The sequence below is a fragment of the Oryx dammah genome, unplaced genomic scaffold, assembly GCF_014754425.2.
Source record: "Oryx dammah isolate SB20612 unplaced genomic scaffold, SCBI_Odam_1.1 HiC_scaffold_11, whole genome shotgun sequence".
Classification (NCBI taxonomy): Eukaryota; Metazoa; Chordata; class Mammalia; order Artiodactyla; family Bovidae; genus Oryx; species Oryx dammah.
In genome coordinates this window covers 8,804,390-8,821,169 of record NW_024070195.1, presented here as the reverse complement: position 1 = coordinate 8,821,169, position 16,780 = coordinate 8,804,390, and the positions used below count along the sequence as shown (strand labels likewise).

Here is a 16,780-nt window from a genome sequence, read left to right as displayed (position 1 = left end):
AGTGATTAAAAACACTCTAGTCAGACAGAATAAAGTATTTTCTGTACCATCAATTGTTAAATTTCTCAACATCCCCCAAGAATAGCCTCAAATAAAGAGCTTTGTATCAAAGAGGTTACTCCAAATTAGATCTGCGTGGGTCTACACTGCATTGCCAAGCCATCTATTTTGGGGGTTTTTATGGAAAAATATATAAAAATTCTATCTTCCTGAATTTTATCTAAGTGCTTTTCAAACATCTCCATTAGTTTATCAGTATATTTGACATTTTCCTAATTAATTGGATTTAGCATAATAAATAGTTGTTGAGTAGTAGGTCAGGAGCAGTTATCAGGGGAGACAAGGAAAACTTGCATTTTCCAGGGTCATAGCAAATAACTGATACATTTTGAACTACTGATGTTGATAGTGAATTTCCAATTGAGAGATGGAATTACAGTGAATTTTAGCCACAGAATATTTACTGTAACTGCAAATGTAATACACCTGCCATCAAGCTGCTTGGAGGGGTAGGCTGCTGTCACAAAATGGAGCAACATAGGATGTCACCAGCCAGCAGGACTGAGGGTTGTGAAGCTGTGTGACCACTGGCCCCTGGAGAGTCTAGAGAGCCATGTGTCCCGACACCCGAGGAATAGAACCACCGATGTCACCTCCAACAGGCCATGCAGCGGGAAAGGCCTCAACCGAGGGGCACGCGGCCCACTGTCCCAGCGCCGTTGGCACAGAGAACCCTCTCACCTTTCGAGTTAACCTCCTCTTGATCTCTCTCTTCTCCTCTTGTTCCTCTTGTTCATTCCGAGCTGAAAGAAACAAAGAAGCTTTAGGTTTTGGTTGCAGCGTCCCCCAAGGAGGTGCCCTCTGAACCTCTGCAGGTTCTAGGCCAAGCAGCTCACAGTCTCAGGAGGAGAGTTCCCCGTCCGGACCACAGCCACCCTTCTACTCCTGGGGACACTCTCCAAGCGCCTGCACTGTTTCAAATAGAGGGGTGAGTGGGTCAACCTTACTTCACTTTCTTCATGTCACCTGGGGTTCCTTCGGAGTCTGCAGGCAGAGATGCTGGATCAGGAGGTGGGGCCACATGGCAAGGAGGTGGGTCCTGAAACAGCGGGTGCTGCTCACAGTGATAGGTGCGTCCTCGGAGCAGGGAGGCGCCCTTCTCTGGACAAGACCTGGGCCTCGCTCAGCTCTGCCTTAGGCCTCACAGTGACCTAAGGGGTCTCATTGTGAGGTGGTCCGGGGCACCCGGTGCCCCGCCTGGAAGGAACAGAGGCCAGACCCTCACAGAAACAACACAAGGCGCAGCTGACGCCAAACACAGAGGCTGGATCTGCAAAACGCTCACCTTTCGCAAGCCCTGATTCCATCAATTCTTTGACTCTTCCAAGAAGTCCACAGAGCATGTGGGAGGCCACAGTGTGGGGTACAATGGCCTGCATTTCGACTGTTAAGGAGCGTCTTAGGGCAGACTTGAGAGCTTAAATGTTCTCGGCGCAATATGGGCGGGGGGGACTTAGCATTAGGTGTGTGCAGGTAAGAGGGCCTGGGGAAAGGAGCAGAGACGTGGTGGGCGGAGAATGTGGGCACATCTAAGTAGCCGGATGGCGTGGGTACCTCACTTTCCTCCCAGGCCTTGGGACGGATGCCGGGATCGAAGCCCAGTACTGTCTGACTCGAGGGAAACCATGAACGTCAGCTTGGGCCCAGTGCCCCTGTGTCTCATCTACTGAATTGAGGACGTCTTCAGACAGAGGCCACCACGGCGACTTGACTTCGGCACCGTCTGCATCAAGAGGGCCCATTTGAAACCACTGACGTAAATGATGTTTCCATAACTCTACTGACTTATTGTATCAGGACGCATTTGTCAGTCAGTGGTCTCAGTAGAGCCCAGACCTTTAAAAGTGCGACCCCCTCGCGCCTAAAAGTGGGGTCCCCCTGCCCCTCCTTGCCAGCAACCACAACCTTCAGCCAACTCACACCGCGAGTGGCAACGCCTCCCTGCAGGAGGAACAAGGATGAGTCAGAGCACGACTCAGGCCCTCGCGAGACACGCCCCTCTCCCCAGGGACACGGTGTGGCCACTCTGACCGCCTGTGAGAATCGGGATTGTGGACTGGGAAGCACCAGAAATGCCGACATCTGGCCCTCGGCTGAGGTCCCCAGGGGTCCCCGCGGGCCCAAACTCCACACAAGAGCGCCTGCCTTTGAAGTGAAAGGTCCTCCCTCCCCTTCCAGAGTTGCTTTGAAAAAATGTGAATTTCTTCAGGATTAAAAACCCATTCAACTAGTCAGCCATTACCACCTCTGTATGAACGAATCTCTCCGAGATAAACTGGGAGTCAGCCAGTTAGACCCAGAAGAAGGGTGTCCCTCCCCCTCGTCCCCCCAACAGCTGCATTTGCAGATGGGAAGGACAGACGGAAAGGTCTAGAGTGGATGGTGAGCACCCAGGAGGCAGCTCAAGGGCCCTGGGTTAAAATGGACAGACTCACAGTGTATTAGAGCCAGTAGAGGCCCAAGAGACCACCTAGGCTACTGCTCTTTGGCTTGGAAATTGACAGACAGGCCCAAGGGAACTGAGGGGCGGGCTGCACACTCCATAGCTAATACGTTAGACACACGGTCCAGCTCTTTCTCTTGCTCAAACACACCGCCTCTTCCCAATCCGATTTTGCTTGGGGGCCAGCCCTCCTCATTACTGGTTACTTGCCTCGGACTCCACTCGGGGGCCTCCTCATCTTACAGGCCCCCTCCTGGGCCATGAAAGTCAGCACCCTGCCCTCTCATCTCCTACATGTGTCCCTGAGGTCCCTCTGATGGGTGGGGGCCCTAACCTATCACCAGTGGAATCTAGACTTTTAGTTCAAAGCCATTTACAAATTCAGGGTCATGAATTCTCAGACAGTGGGTACCAAGACACCCTCATTAGGCAAGTGGAAAAAGGGAGACCAGGAAAAGCCCTCGAGGTCATCACTGCCGCCACCACCAGACAGCTCATTGTGTGCTCAGACGGGCCTGATGTCTCATTGGCTGCCCCCGGTGGAGCAAGTATCACCCACAGGGCCGGGCAGGCAGGGGCTCTCAAAGCTCCAGCACCACCCCCACCCCAGGCTGCCCACGCTGGTGGCCCACCCTCCTGCAACCTTAGAGACATGCTGCCTCCCGTGACTGAAAGCCCAGATGAAAATTCTCAGAATACACCATTTGAGGGTATCTTCATTTTTTGTTTTACAATCACAATAGATTTTTAAAAAGAGAGAAAAAAATACACACACATCTATTTCAGAAAACAAAGTTTCAGAACGTGGGAGAAAACAAAGAACCAGCAGGAAAAATAAATCTTTCCAAAAAGTTTTGAAACTGCAAAATGACGACCCTGTTTGAATTTGGTCAAATGGTCCTTTAATTTGCAGCTATTCACACAGGACATGACAGAAGAGGCCAGAGAATGAAAGGGAACCATGGGGGCAGCTGGGCACTCTGCTCCCCTGAACCTGAGCCCACCGGCTTACACGACACAAGCAACCACCTCTACAACCCCAGCATCTTTCTGGAGGGTGAGAAGAAAGCAACTCGAGGGCCTGCTCATTCTCTATCGGGAATCTGGGCAGATGAGACGTGGGAGCTGGTGCCTCTAGGGAGCCAGGTGAGCTGAGGACTCCCTGCCTTCTCTTTCCAAAACTTCTGTCCCTGCCGACAGAAGCATGCATCTTCTGAAACCTGAACAAGTCCCCAGAAGGGTTCCGCTTCTTCACAAGTAAGAGTCAAGTTAGGGACCAAGGTACAGTGTAGCCCGCCAGAGCACAGAGTCCTTCGGCCGGCCACAGAGGTGTGTGAGGCGGGTGGCGGGGCAGAGGAAGGAGCAAGCACGCTCACCAGATCTCTGCCTTTAGAAATCAACGGCCACCTGTTTGTTCTTCCCTCTGATGTGGACAATTTTTAGCGGGTCAGGATTCAAGTGGGGAGACACAGAAGCCAAACGTTTCCCCAACCAGGGAAGTGACCTGAAAGAGTTCTCAATCTGTTTCAGCTCCAAGTAAACCCTGGAGAAACTCTGAAAGGCACCCCTGGATTAGGAAGAACATAATCACATACACAGCCTCCTAGAGATCTGGGGATAGATCAGGTGCCCTGAGGCCGAGGAAGGTCAGGGCTGAAGGTGCCACCCCGGAGGGGTGAGGGAGTGGCCACAGCCGAGAGCAAGGGGCAGGATGTGGGTGCAGGGGCGATGCTCTGGGCCACACCCCCACCCCAACAACACAGCCTCCCCAGGGGAAATTCAACAGCCAGCCACACGATACTGACCAAGTCACAGGACCACGATGAGGAAGGAAGAAAAGGAAAATCAAGAACATTTTTGTTTGGTTGTGGTGGAAATACCCAGTCACTCATGCCGAGGCCTCACATGACGTGTGTGTGTGTGTGTGTGCTTTGTAAAACTGCATAGCATATATTTCTCTTTTCTGGAGAGAGAAAGGGATGGGTGTGTGGGGAGAAAGGGTCTGAATTAAACTAAAAACATCTGTTGACCATCTAGAGGGCAGTGTTGATGACAGTATCCTGCAATGAAGCAGAGGGGTTTTATTTTTCAACTATTGAATATCTCCCCCCACTAAACTGAGGAATGCTGGTTGGTGTCCGTGAGATGGTTCCTTTTAGCATTTTTAAAACAAATATTTTAAGCACCACATGGATTTTCTCTACATACTCAAATTATCTCTGTGTCCTAAACCAAACAAGAGGCTCGTTCATTTTTTTCTGTCCACAGATAAGAGTGACAGCGAGACTTTCTGGAAAGAGAGCTTCAGCAGCTACTCCAGCAGCTGGCTATGGGAGGCCCAAGAGGAGGCCAGAAAGGATTTCCACTGGAAAATGCTTTCTTAGACTTTCAACTGACTGCTCAGAGGGAGGGGGGATTTTATCAGCAGCAGCCAGCTGCAGCAGAAAGTCATATCCTCTGGTTCTAGTTTTCAAATGGCTCTCTGCCCTATTTTAGCCATCAGTATCGTATTTGCAGTTTTTAAGCCAATTTGGCTTTAAAGGCAACCCCAGCTTTCATTTAACAAGAAGTTATCTTGCTCGAACTTTCCAGCTTCTCTGACTCTGCAGCCCACTCAAGGGCAGGTTTTTTCTTGGAGACCCTGAGCGCGTCATGAACCAAGTGGATTCGAAGTTGCTTTCTCTGTGGGGAGGCTGTCTCGGGGGGCCTAACACACAGGGGTGAAGCCTGCAGCACCAGAGAGGGTCTCGATCCTTTCCACACACACACGGGAGAAGCCCAGCGGCTTGCTGTGATATACCATCACCAAAGCGATCATGAAACCTCAGCGTTTGCCACAGGCTCTGTCACTTACGTTTCAAAATGTTCCTCTGCTCCAGTTCCTCCGCAGTCGGCCTCTGGCTCAGTCGCCTGCGGAAAAAATCCAGGAAAAGTTTTTGGACCATGTCATAGCCTCCCTGGGTCATTAATCTTCCCGGCTGTCGCAGATGCAGGAGGCAGAGTCAGAGGCTGGGGTGCCTGTTCCATCCTGCGCTCTCAGAGACTGACGCTCACCACCAACGGCTCCTCAGTTCCTCAATTTCAAGCCCAGGAAAGCCACTCGGTGTGATGTCACGTGGAGCTGACCCTCCTCCCTCTGGCGGCCCCTCCCCTGCCCTGCTCCCCCGGCCTCCAGGCCCGTGAACTCTCATCACAGAAGTCTCATTCTTTCTCTGGGGCCTCCTAACTTTGAGATCATGGCCTCTGCCTTTCTCCCCTGACCCTGAGGCTAGAGCTTGCCTCTTGCCACGTCTGTGCAGACTCAAAATACAAAGAGGCCCATGGCCCCGGGGAGTCGGGAGAAAGCAAGTCTGTCTGCAGAGAACAATAGCTGCTCTTCTGATCCCCACCCATCGCCACCAGAGCCTCATTAGACACGGGATGACAAATGAAGAGGAACAGGGGTGACGCTTGGTGCCCGCATGTAATTTAGCCATAGCAAGCGAAGCATCACAGCTGGGATGTGAACTGGCTATGATGCCACAGCAGGGGGCGGGGGCGGGCAGCAGGCGGGTACCATGCAGGACTGGGAAGGACACCCAAGAGCAGACACCACATGTTCTCAGAGACGCGTTAGTGGATCTGACTCCAGAGGCAAGGGACACAAAAGCAAAAACAAGCAGGACTACCTCATCCTAGAAAAGCTTCTGCACAGCCAAGGACATCATCATCAGAACACAAAGGCAACCTACTGAGTGGGAGAAGACAATTGCAGATCACATACCTGATCGGGGGTTAAAATCCAAAATATATAAAGATCTAACACACATCAACAATCAAAAAGACCAGACAACTTGATTAAAAAAGGAGCAGAGGAGCCGAACATTTTTCCAAGAAGACACATGGATGGTCAGCAGGTACATGAAAAGATGCTCAACATCAGTGATTACCAGGGAAAGGCAGATGAGAACCACAAGGAGCTATCACCTCACACATGTCCGAATGGCTATCACCAAAGAGAGCACATAGAGCAAATGTTGGTAACCACGTGGAGGAAAGGGACGGTGGCACCCTGTTGGTGGGAATGTAAACCGGGGCAGCTATTGTGCAGAACAGTATGGAGAGTCCTCAGAAAGCTAAGAATGGAACTACCATACGACCCAGCTAGCCCACTCATGGGTCTTTGTCTGAAGAACACGAAAACACTAACTCAAAAAGATAATCTGTGCCCCTCCGCTCACTGCCTTGTTATTTACAGTAGCTAAGTGGTGTTGGAGAAGACTCTTGAGAGTCCCTTGGACTGCAAGGAGATCCAACCAGACCATTCTGAAGGAGATCAGCCCTGGGATTTCTTTGGAAGGAATGATGCTAAAGCACCTCGTGTGAAGAGTTGACTCATTGGAAAGGACTTTGATGCTGGGAGGGATTGGGGTCAGGAGGAGAAGGGGACGACAGAGGATGAGATGGTTGGATGGCATCACCGACTTGATAGATGCGAGTCTGAGTGAACTCTGGGAGTTGGTGATGGACAGGGAGGCCTGGCGTGCTGCGATTCATGGGGTCGCAAAGAGTCGGACACGACTGAGCGATTGAACTGAACTGAAGATATGGAGACAACCTCAGCGTCCACTGATGGACGACTGGATGAAGAAGGTGTGGCCCATACACAGTGGAATATTATCCAACCTTAAAAAGTATGAGACCTCGCCATTCATGACATCACGAAGGTAGTATTCTAAGTGAAATAAGTCACACACAGGCAAACACTGTGACTTCACTCCTACGTGGAATCTAAAAGACTCCCAAACAAATGAACACACACAATAAAAAGAAAACCAAACAGATACAGACATCAGAATAATGGTTACTAGGGGGAAGGGGACTGGGGGTGGGCAGAATGGGTGAAGGGGGTCAATTGTACTGTGAGAGGTGGTCACTCGACTTGTGGTGGTGATCGCTCTGCAGTATATACAGACGTTGAATTATAATGCCGTATGCCTGAAACTTACATTAAAAAGAAAGAAAGAAAGAGGAGGACTACATGTTCAGATGAAGTTCCAGGAAAGATCACACAATGGGCTTCAGCATCACAGATATGTTGGTATTTTTGAGACTCTTGGAAGCTATTTAACAATCCTTCAATTAATTATTCAGTTTTCCACTTTCCTCATCGGGATCAGGTATGTGTGAGGTGAGAACACTGTGGAAGGAGTCTCAGGGGCCCCCGAGTCCTTCCAGGAGAACTAAGGGGGTAGACAACAGCGCTGTTCTAGCAGCAGAGGTCATAGTCCTTCCCGAAACATCAGCAACCGGCGTCTAGAGCCGGCAAGATGTTTACATCACGGGGGCTTCCCTGGAGGCTCAGGCAGTAAAGAACCCACCTGCAATGTAGCGGCCCTAGGTTCGATCCCTAGGTGGGGAAGAACCCCTGGAGAAGGGCATGGCAACCCACTCCAGTATTCTTGCCTGGAGAATTCCAGGGACAGAGGAGCCTGGCGGGCTACGCTCCAGGGAGTCGCAAAGAGTCAGACATGACTGAGTGACTAACATTTTCACTTACATCATGGATACTGAGAGACACTAGATTCAAAATAAAGTCCATGGAGTTGCCAAGTATAACTGTTTTAAACCCAGTGCTGACAGCTGACTCTATGATGCTCCAATATCGTTGCCATATAGGCTGCACACAGGGAGTGGGCCTCAGTGACAGAGAAAGCAGTTTTGATAGGCTATCTGTCTTCAAGGCGCTTGGGAGCACCTTGGAGATGGCTGGAAATGGTTAATCCCAAAGTGTTCTCAAGTTTATAAGAACATTTTCGCATCTATTCTTCATTTTCTAAAACATCCCATGAAGGTATTATTTATCTGCATTGATAAGGGCCAGCTGGGTATCTGGAAATTGACAATTCTCTAGGCTCTAAATTTGGACTCAACAGTCTTCCCGTCCTTTCTAACACAGTATTCTCCACCTGCAAGGGGGAAGCTGAGATTACACAAGTGAGCACGTCAGTGTCATAGGTCTGGGATGTAACTCCTGACTCCACTTAGAATGAGCTTCCTAGAGTCTCTCCCTCACTTTTCCGTTTATTTTTCTTCCAAATACTAGTTCCTTTTGTAGGGATGCACAGCCACCTTTGTGGGACCATTTTGGAAAACCAAGGTTTCACAGGAAGCTAGGGTTTGGGGGATAGTATGTTTTGAAGAAGCCCTTCCAGATTCAAAAGTGGGGGTCAGTGTTTTAGAATCTTATGCCCTGAAGTGTCTGCAGAAGGTTCGCTCACTGGCTTGTGCTAAGCAGCCCATGGATCCCACGAGCAGATGCCTTGCCTGGTTCTTTGCTGGCCTTTCTGCTTTTGTTTTTCTTACGCATCATGTTTGGAGGGGATGAAACAATGAGTGACTGAACTCTAACCAGAGAAAATTCTGCTATTAACTAGGCAGCCTTATCGTTAAATACACATGATTTCACATGAGGCCCTCTATTTATGTTTCATTTCTCTTGAAAGGGTCTGAGAATAATATCCAGGCTAATCACAGCTATAAAATGCAGCTAACTCCTCCCAAAGGGCATGTGCTATAGTTAGTTGTTTTGACTTTGAAAATGAGATTTGGTAGGAGAATGATATTGTGGCTTAATGACAAAGCGCTAAACAGCTCAGGAGTTAGGGGACCAGGGTTCTACTACGGGCTCTGCCCTGAAGCCACCTGGACCAGGTAATGGACCCATTCAACTCTATGTTTCTCTCTCTGCAAACAACAGGAGTAACTGAATAAGCTAATGCTGACTTAACGCCTAACATGCACAGGCATGCTCTAAGAAGCACACACACTAATTCGTTTAATCCTCAGGTCAGCCCCTTGAGATAGCACTACCAGCATTTCCACTGTACAAAGCGGGAAACCGAGGCACAGAGAGCTGCGTACCTTGCCTGGCTGGGTGAGGGGATGAACGTTTCAGATTTACAACATATCACACTGTCTGTTGTACAGAAACTGGGCTGGGAGATGCAAGAGGCAGTCTGGGTAGGAGCCCTGGAGGTTATTGCACGCCTGGTATTGGATGGTGGGCACTTGGGCTAGGCTATGGAGGTGGACGTGCAAGCTCTTTAGGAGTCGAGTTGACAGACCATGGAGACACAGCGTCTCTGGACGCTGGGGAAGAAGGGGGTATACTGCATAGCTCTCAAGTTCTGTAACTTACACGGCTCGATGGATGCCATTCACTGAGAAGGTGGGGAACACTGGAAGGAAACCGGGGCATTTGAGGATCGGGGGGAAGGATGGAAGGGGACCACGAATCTGAGTTTAGACCTGCTGAGTCAGAATGATTGCACAACATCACAGTGGACGTGTCCAGTAGGCAGCTGGGTCTACTGAGCTCGGTGGAGAGGAGAGGGTTAGGCCAGGGACAGAAATTTCTGGCTAGTCTGCAAAACAGATACTCTCTGAAGCCAGGGGAATGGAGAGAGCATAGCATTAGGAGAGGAGAGGGCCTGGGATGAAGCCTTACAGAATTCCAATAACTTAATGCTAAGATGAAGGCAGACAAACCTGCCAGGGGGTTTGAGGAGGGTCAGTGCACAGAGGCAGAATGCAAACTGGAAACGTGGCACCACGGAAGCGGAGGAAGGAGACGGGCATGGCCAACCTGAGAGGCTGGCACGCTGAGAGGTCATACGAGGCCTGAGGAGCCTGCCCTCAGGGCAGAGCACCAGGGAGGCGATGAGCAAGCTCACCCAGAGCTCTTTCGGGGGCAGTGGGGACGGAAGCCAGGCTGCAGTGGGTGAGAACAGGGTGAGGAAATGGACCCGAGAGGCACGGGGGACTCTGCCACGAAGCCGCCTCTGAAGGGACCAGAGCGCGGGAGGGGAAGGAGGCTCAGAGGAGGTTTATAGTTTCTAGTGACTAGAGACTGCCTGTATTTAATGGAAAGAATCCAGGTTAAGAGGGAGTGGTGGTGACAGTGAGGAGTTAAATAGATAAGGAGGGAGAAGGCTCTCTGGACAGTGCAGGAGTTCTGGGAAGGCAGGAAGGGCTGGGGTTTTAGGGGCAGAAAAGACCTTATCTTTCAGATGGAGGAGGGACAGCTCTTCACTGTGACAGCAGGATGTAGGAAGGAGAGTGATGTATGGAGGTCTGTATGTTTTGTATCAGAATTAAAAAGGGCGTTGCCAATTGACAGCTTTTACTTACTCTTTCAAGTTGGACTATAATAAGGATGACTTACAATAGTTTAAAATATTACTTTTCCTTGAAGGGTTTGTCTTTGAACAGAGCCAAACTCACAAAGCAAAGGGATAAAGTTCTAGCTTCAGAATTCATCATCGGAATTTTAGGGGAGTCCCCCAGGCAGCCCACCATCTTTACCAAGTAAAGCACCCATCTGCTGGGTTCCTCTTAAGACAAGCTTGTGCAGAAGTGTTGGTTAGTAGCTGAGCACAGTTACTGTGCTAATGAAGAGGTCAATTTTATGAATAATCCTGAGGAGCTAATTTCAAGAATATAAGTAGAGATGCCCTCTGAATGCATTAGAACTCTTACACTATCCTCACCTTGACAGTAGATTCAAGTAATTTTATCTAATTTTAGACCTACATTAAATTAAAATTCCTCCTGATATCTAGACACGACCCTTCATATGCTAGATGACACAGAAAAACTCCCACTTGGGGAGTTTAACTTTTATACAAAATGAATTACCCAAAAGTAAAACTTTAATGTCCTTTTCAGTGATCTATTTAATCAGCTCTATTATATAGGTGATCCTGGTTTATACAACATCTCTGAGCAGCAACATTGTTTCCACACCTCAGATGATTTCCTCTTTGCCATGGACCACAGCTTAGAGATCTCCACTTACCGTGAGCCGAAAAATCACCAAAAGAAAGTGAAAGTGAAAGTGACTCAGTCTTGTCCGACTCTTCTGCGACCCCGGGGACTATACAGTCCATGGAATTCTCCAGGCCAGAATACTGGAATGGGTAGCCTTTCCCTTCTCCAGGGGATCTTCCCAACCCAGGGAACGAACCCAGGTCTCTCACATTGCAGGCAGATTTTTTACCAGCTGAGCCACAAGAGAAACCCACTTGAAAAATCACTGATTCCCATTTAAATGTCATTTGCCATTGATTGCCATGTATGAGCCTTCTGTTTTTCTTCAAAATGTAAGAATGGATATTATTGTTTTTTTATCAGTCTGAACAATTCCATCTTTATCACCAACCACAAGAGAAGAGCAAACAAACTAACATTTTCCTGTGAATTAAACACACGCATCCCCAAACAAAGGGCATTCGGTGCTGGCCTCGGAAGGAGGAGACTGCCAGCAAACAGCAGCAAGATGCTTTAATACGCGCAGAGCAGCATGACAGCGTCCCCAGAGAAGTGACATGGGCCTTGGCGGTTTGGCCGGTCTGACGCCAGCAAGGGTTCATCCTGCCTCCCAGAGCTAATGAGTTTTCCACAAGCTTTGGAATGGCAAGGTCACAGCTTTCATTAGTCTTTACAACCGCTTATTGTTCTGAGGGCCCTGATTTTAAAGCTTGGATTTCTAAAACTGTATCTGCATGTCAGGGCGGGGGGCAGGGTGAGGGGGTGGAAGCTGAATTGACTTTGGTTTCTTTGCCGCATCTCAGCCGCGGAGGGAGGCAGCTGCCTTTTCAGATGGATGGAAAGAGAAAAGCGCAGAGGTGCTTGTGGAGAAGGACAGAAAGCAGGGCCCTTTCCTGAGGCAGGAAGGAAGAGATGGGGTTTCCCGAGATGGGACACAGGACAAGTGGAGACAGGCATGGTGGGGCCAGGGGCAGGGGAGAAGCTCTGAATCCTGTCCCCTCGGAATCTGTCTCTCGGAATCTGTCTCTAGTTCTTGTCAGCGCCACGTGGGCTGGGGCATTTCTGTCTGGGCCCTGATCGTCACTCCGTCCCCGTCCCTAGGCGAGGACCGAGAACATAATAGGTGCTCATTTAGTCATTATTAAACCCAGATCTGCCCACACATGCTCCCTGGATGATGTCCTCAACACTCAACGACTTCAGTTAGCATCCACACGCCAATGACTCCAGATTCGACATCCCTAGCCATGTTTCTGAGCTCCAGATCACCTTTTCAATTGCCATTTTAGATTCCTACAGGCCATCAAAAGTAACAGGTCCCCAAAGAATTAATTTGTCATCCTGTTCTGGGCAGGTAGTTTTGCCAGCTGGATAAATTATTTTGTCCACCAATAAAATTCCCCCTCCCGCCATAGTGAGCTACCCAGGCAACTAGGAACTATCCCCTCCTCTGCACTTCACTCTTGGTGGCCACTCAAGCACCAATTCCAAATCATCTCTCATCCCATCCCACCACTGGCCCCTCCGGAAAGCAGGCCACCAGCATCCATCTCATGCCGCCAGCCTATCGAGAATGGTCTTTGTGAGGGGTAAATTTGATCACCCCACTCCCTGCGTGAAAGCTATGCACACCTTCCTGGAGTCTGAAGGAAGGACTCAGAACATGCAACGTCCCATAAAATTGTGATCTTGCCACTTGCGGAGAATCTCCCCCATCCTGTCCTTTAGACATAACCACCTCTTCCTGGATTTGCAGATTTGCATGCCTTTCCTTATGTTTGAACATTCTTTCTCTTCCTCTTTGTCTGGCTAACTGGCAGTAATCCCCAAGATTGCAGCTTAAACCTCAAATGTCGCTTCCTCTGTTCACCAGCCTTTTGGTTAAGGTGCTTCCACGGCGTGTGACAATAGTCTTGCATCTCCTACTATATCCTGGTCCTTGTGATTCTTCCATTTATGCCCATCTTGTCCTCTGCAGCCCAGGGCTGAAGCTTTGGGAGGCGGGACCACGTGTCCCACTCACTAGCTGGACTGCGTCATGAGAGCATAACCTCGAAGGGGCACAGAAGCCCCCACTCAGAAGGGTCCTGCGCTAGACAAGACAGACATAAGAATAAAGACTTCTTCATCCACTCATTCATTCACAAAATACCAAGGGTCCGGAATCCCCCAATGCTCTGCTTTGGTGGGCCTCAATATACAACATATACAACGCCTGGTTACTCTTCAAAGCGAGGTGACGGATGCGAAGCTGGAGGTCAGCCCAGGACCCCTCGGCTCATGCCTGCTCTGATGAGACACCTGAGTGACTCCAGGACCCACAGGGGTCTGTGCAGCTCACACTCTTCTCCTGTTCCCCCCAAAGGCCTACCGGCATCTGGGGGCCATCAGCACCTCCCAGGAAGGGGAGGCTGAAGGGCCTGGCTGACACAGAAGCTGAGAGGCAGGTGGCAAGCACCCCTGACCTCCTCTCTCTTCCTTCTCCAGGACCACAGCTATTTTCTTACAGCTGCCTCTCGGGGCCCCTTCTGAGCTCCTATAGCTGGAAAAAAAAATCAAAACTCTAGTTCAGATGAGATTTCATGCTATTCAGAAACCTGGAGATGGAAACACAAAAACTCCCCAGGGAATCTCAAACATTCAAGTGGAGGGGATTTCGGTCACCTGATTCTGCCAAGTCTTCTGTAATTCCCCCTTTGTTCAAAGTCTCATTTCCACACTGTTTCCTGGTCTGTGATGCTACAATTTTAATGTATAGCTTCATTTTAAACCAATAGCTGTTGAATTAAAGGCTGGTAAAGAATGTAGGTATTCTTATTAAATTATAAGTGCTTTCCTAAGGCTCGATAATATTTCACAAAATACATACAACTTCCACATCTACCTATCTTTTTAAATGTATCTCATATATCTATTTATATAAAAAAATATATATATATATACCCTGTCTTTTTTCTCCCAGCAGCATGGTAGATTTCAGAAATGTCTAACCACTTTGGATTTGCCTTTTTGCACTTTTGGAAAATCTATTTGCTAATTCAGAGAGAATCAGAAAAGACGGAGTTCTAATCATATGTATGCATGTTCAGTCGCTCAGCTGTGTTCAGCTCTGTGCAACCCCGTGGGCTGTAGCCCACCAGGCTCCTCTCTCTGTCCATGGGATTTCCCAGGCAACAATACTGGCATAGGCTGCCATGTCCTACTCCAGGGGATCTTCCTGACCCAGGGATCGAACCCAGGTCTCCTGTCTCCTGAACTGGCAGGTGGGTTCTTTACCACTGCACCACTTGGGAAGCCCAAGTTCTAATCAAGGAATGGGTTTATTTTTCTAGGAATGGATCTACCAAATGGGAAAGGCAAAGAGGAAAGAGAATGCAAAAACGGAATGTGATATGGTTGCTTCAACAGGCTTGACCTTGACCATACAGGAAATGAATATCAACGCCTTTATTCATTTCTTGGCCTGATCTACACAGTGGATTGGGAGATAGATCGCTTGTAAGAAGAGACTATATCCCATCCAGAATGTTCCCAAAAACAGACCATGAGTTCATAGCACATAGCATAGCATCCTCCGGGGACAGCAGGCCTGTCTTCTCTCTCACTCTCGTGTGTGTTACACACACACATACACATGTCCTGTTTTTTTTTTTTAATTTCCTTGCATTCTGTCCACATCAGATGTTCAGCATACACACACATCACCCTCACATGTAGCTTCCCTCGCTTCACGTGCACCTGGACGCGTGAGAGCGGAGGGAAATCACAAGCTCACAGCGGCACCAGCCAACAGGCAGGGAGCTTCTCAACACCAGCAGGCACGGGGGAAGCCTGGACAGAATCTGCCTGCAGCTTTGCCCAGGACGGTAGGTCTGTCACGGGAAGTGCCAGCAAAACCGGCTCCTGGGGCACAAGAGCGGCTCCCACGTCCATCCTGAGGGAACCGGCTGACATAGACCCTCCCTCTCAGGGAGGCGTGATCTCCTCCTCCCAGCAGAGCCTGACCGTGGCCAGCAGCCTGACCAGCATGTCTTTAAAGAACACTAGCTGTACTTTCTGAGCTTGTCTGGAAGCAGAATCCTATACACGGCGGACAGGAACACTCGGTCACTCAGAGCCCTGAGTGAATCATTTTATAGCAGCCATCCTTCCCAGCCAGACCAGCGTCCCCGGAGAAGCAGGTGGAAGGCTCTCAACCAGAGCCACAGTACCCTCTCCAGAAGACGGACATTCCTGACATTGTGTGTCTGTGTGTGTGCGAGTAGAATACAGGTGTCTTTTCTTCATGCAGTAAGTGTTGTGTTTACACACATCCCACACATCCACAGTTCTGAAATCTGCTGGGACCGCGGCCACATATCCCTTCATACCTGCGCGAAGCTCGGTTCAGGTACCACCCTGTCACCTGTCCTGAGGCTAGCGATGGGGGAGGCCGGCCCGGCGCCCCAAGAGTCTGTGCTACTAGTCGACTTTCATTGGTGTTCCTCTCACTAGCCCCCAGCTCCTCCTGTGGGGCTTGGAGTTCAGCTACAACAGTGAAAACAAGAAGACACTCACCACCCCTGTTGATACTGATGTCCAAACTAGGCCGGCCTGGCAGGGAGTGTGGCCTTCCTTTCTTGAGGACAACGGCCATCTTCTGCTATAAAATGATTCCCTCTGAACCCTGTCTGTGGGGCCAGGCCCTTCCACACTGGCCACCAGCGGAGCGACACGGCTTTTGATGTTACCTGGGTGTCCTGGAAGTAGCTTTTCTACTTGCTCCAGTAGGAAGTTGAATTTAAAAGAACGGACTTCATCCCTGGTATAATTTCTAGCATAATATGGTGCTTCAGGGGCTTCCCTTGTGGCTCAGCTGGTAAAGAATCCACCTGCAATGTGGGAGACTTGGGTTGGGAAGATCCCAGGGAGAAGGGAAAGGCTGCCCCATTCCAGTATTCTGGCCTGGAGAATTCCATGGACTGTATAGTCCATGGGGTTGCAAAGAGTCGGACACAACTGAGCGACTTTCATTTTCACGGTGCTTCAGACTTGGACAAGGTTGTGTGAATTTACAGCTCCTTCATGGGAAACACCTGAGCATTCCGAGTGATGCTGTTGACTGTGGGGTGAGAATCAGATTTCACAGGTTGTGGCCCCAAATGGCTACGTGTGGTTGAAAACTGTCAGGAGGGAGCGCAACACAACAGAGGAATGAGATGGAGTGACGCTCTGAGGACGCGGCAGGCTCCACTGCACTCAGCTCCCAAGAACCTCAAGGAAGCGCCTCCCGGGTCACTCAAGAGGGCGTGCCCAGGGCTTCCCTCGGATGGGACATTGCCTGGGCTGTGCAGGGTGGAATATGCAGATGGCAGGCTCATTGGTCCAACCCAATTTGGGGAGGGCAGCTCTGCAGGGTCTCATTTTAATGAACCTGTCTCAGCATCTTTCAAGAGGGAGCCTAATAAGTTATAACATGAAGATAAG

At 49.7% G+C, this 16,780-nt stretch overlaps 1 protein-coding gene across 11 annotated transcripts in view; it reads right to left on the bottom strand.

Moving 5' to 3' along the window:
- The window catches only part of PHACTR1 (phosphatase and actin regulator 1), a 515,267-nt gene that overhangs the window by 8,407 nt on the left and 490,080 nt on the right, over window positions 1–16,780 (bottom strand). For all 11 annotated transcript variants that reach the window (XR_005722669.1, XR_005722671.1, XR_005722673.1 and 8 more), the window contains 2 exons: window positions 5,358–5,413; window positions 742–803 (listed from right to left, as the gene is read on the bottom strand). Coding sequence is in view for 5 of the 11 variants with exons in the window: in XM_040249267.1 (XP_040105201.1) it covers window positions 742–803; window positions 5,358–5,413 (118 nt within the window). In the remaining 6 variants the exon portion in view is untranslated. The remainder of the gene's footprint in view (window positions 1–741; window positions 804–5,357; window positions 5,414–16,780) is intronic.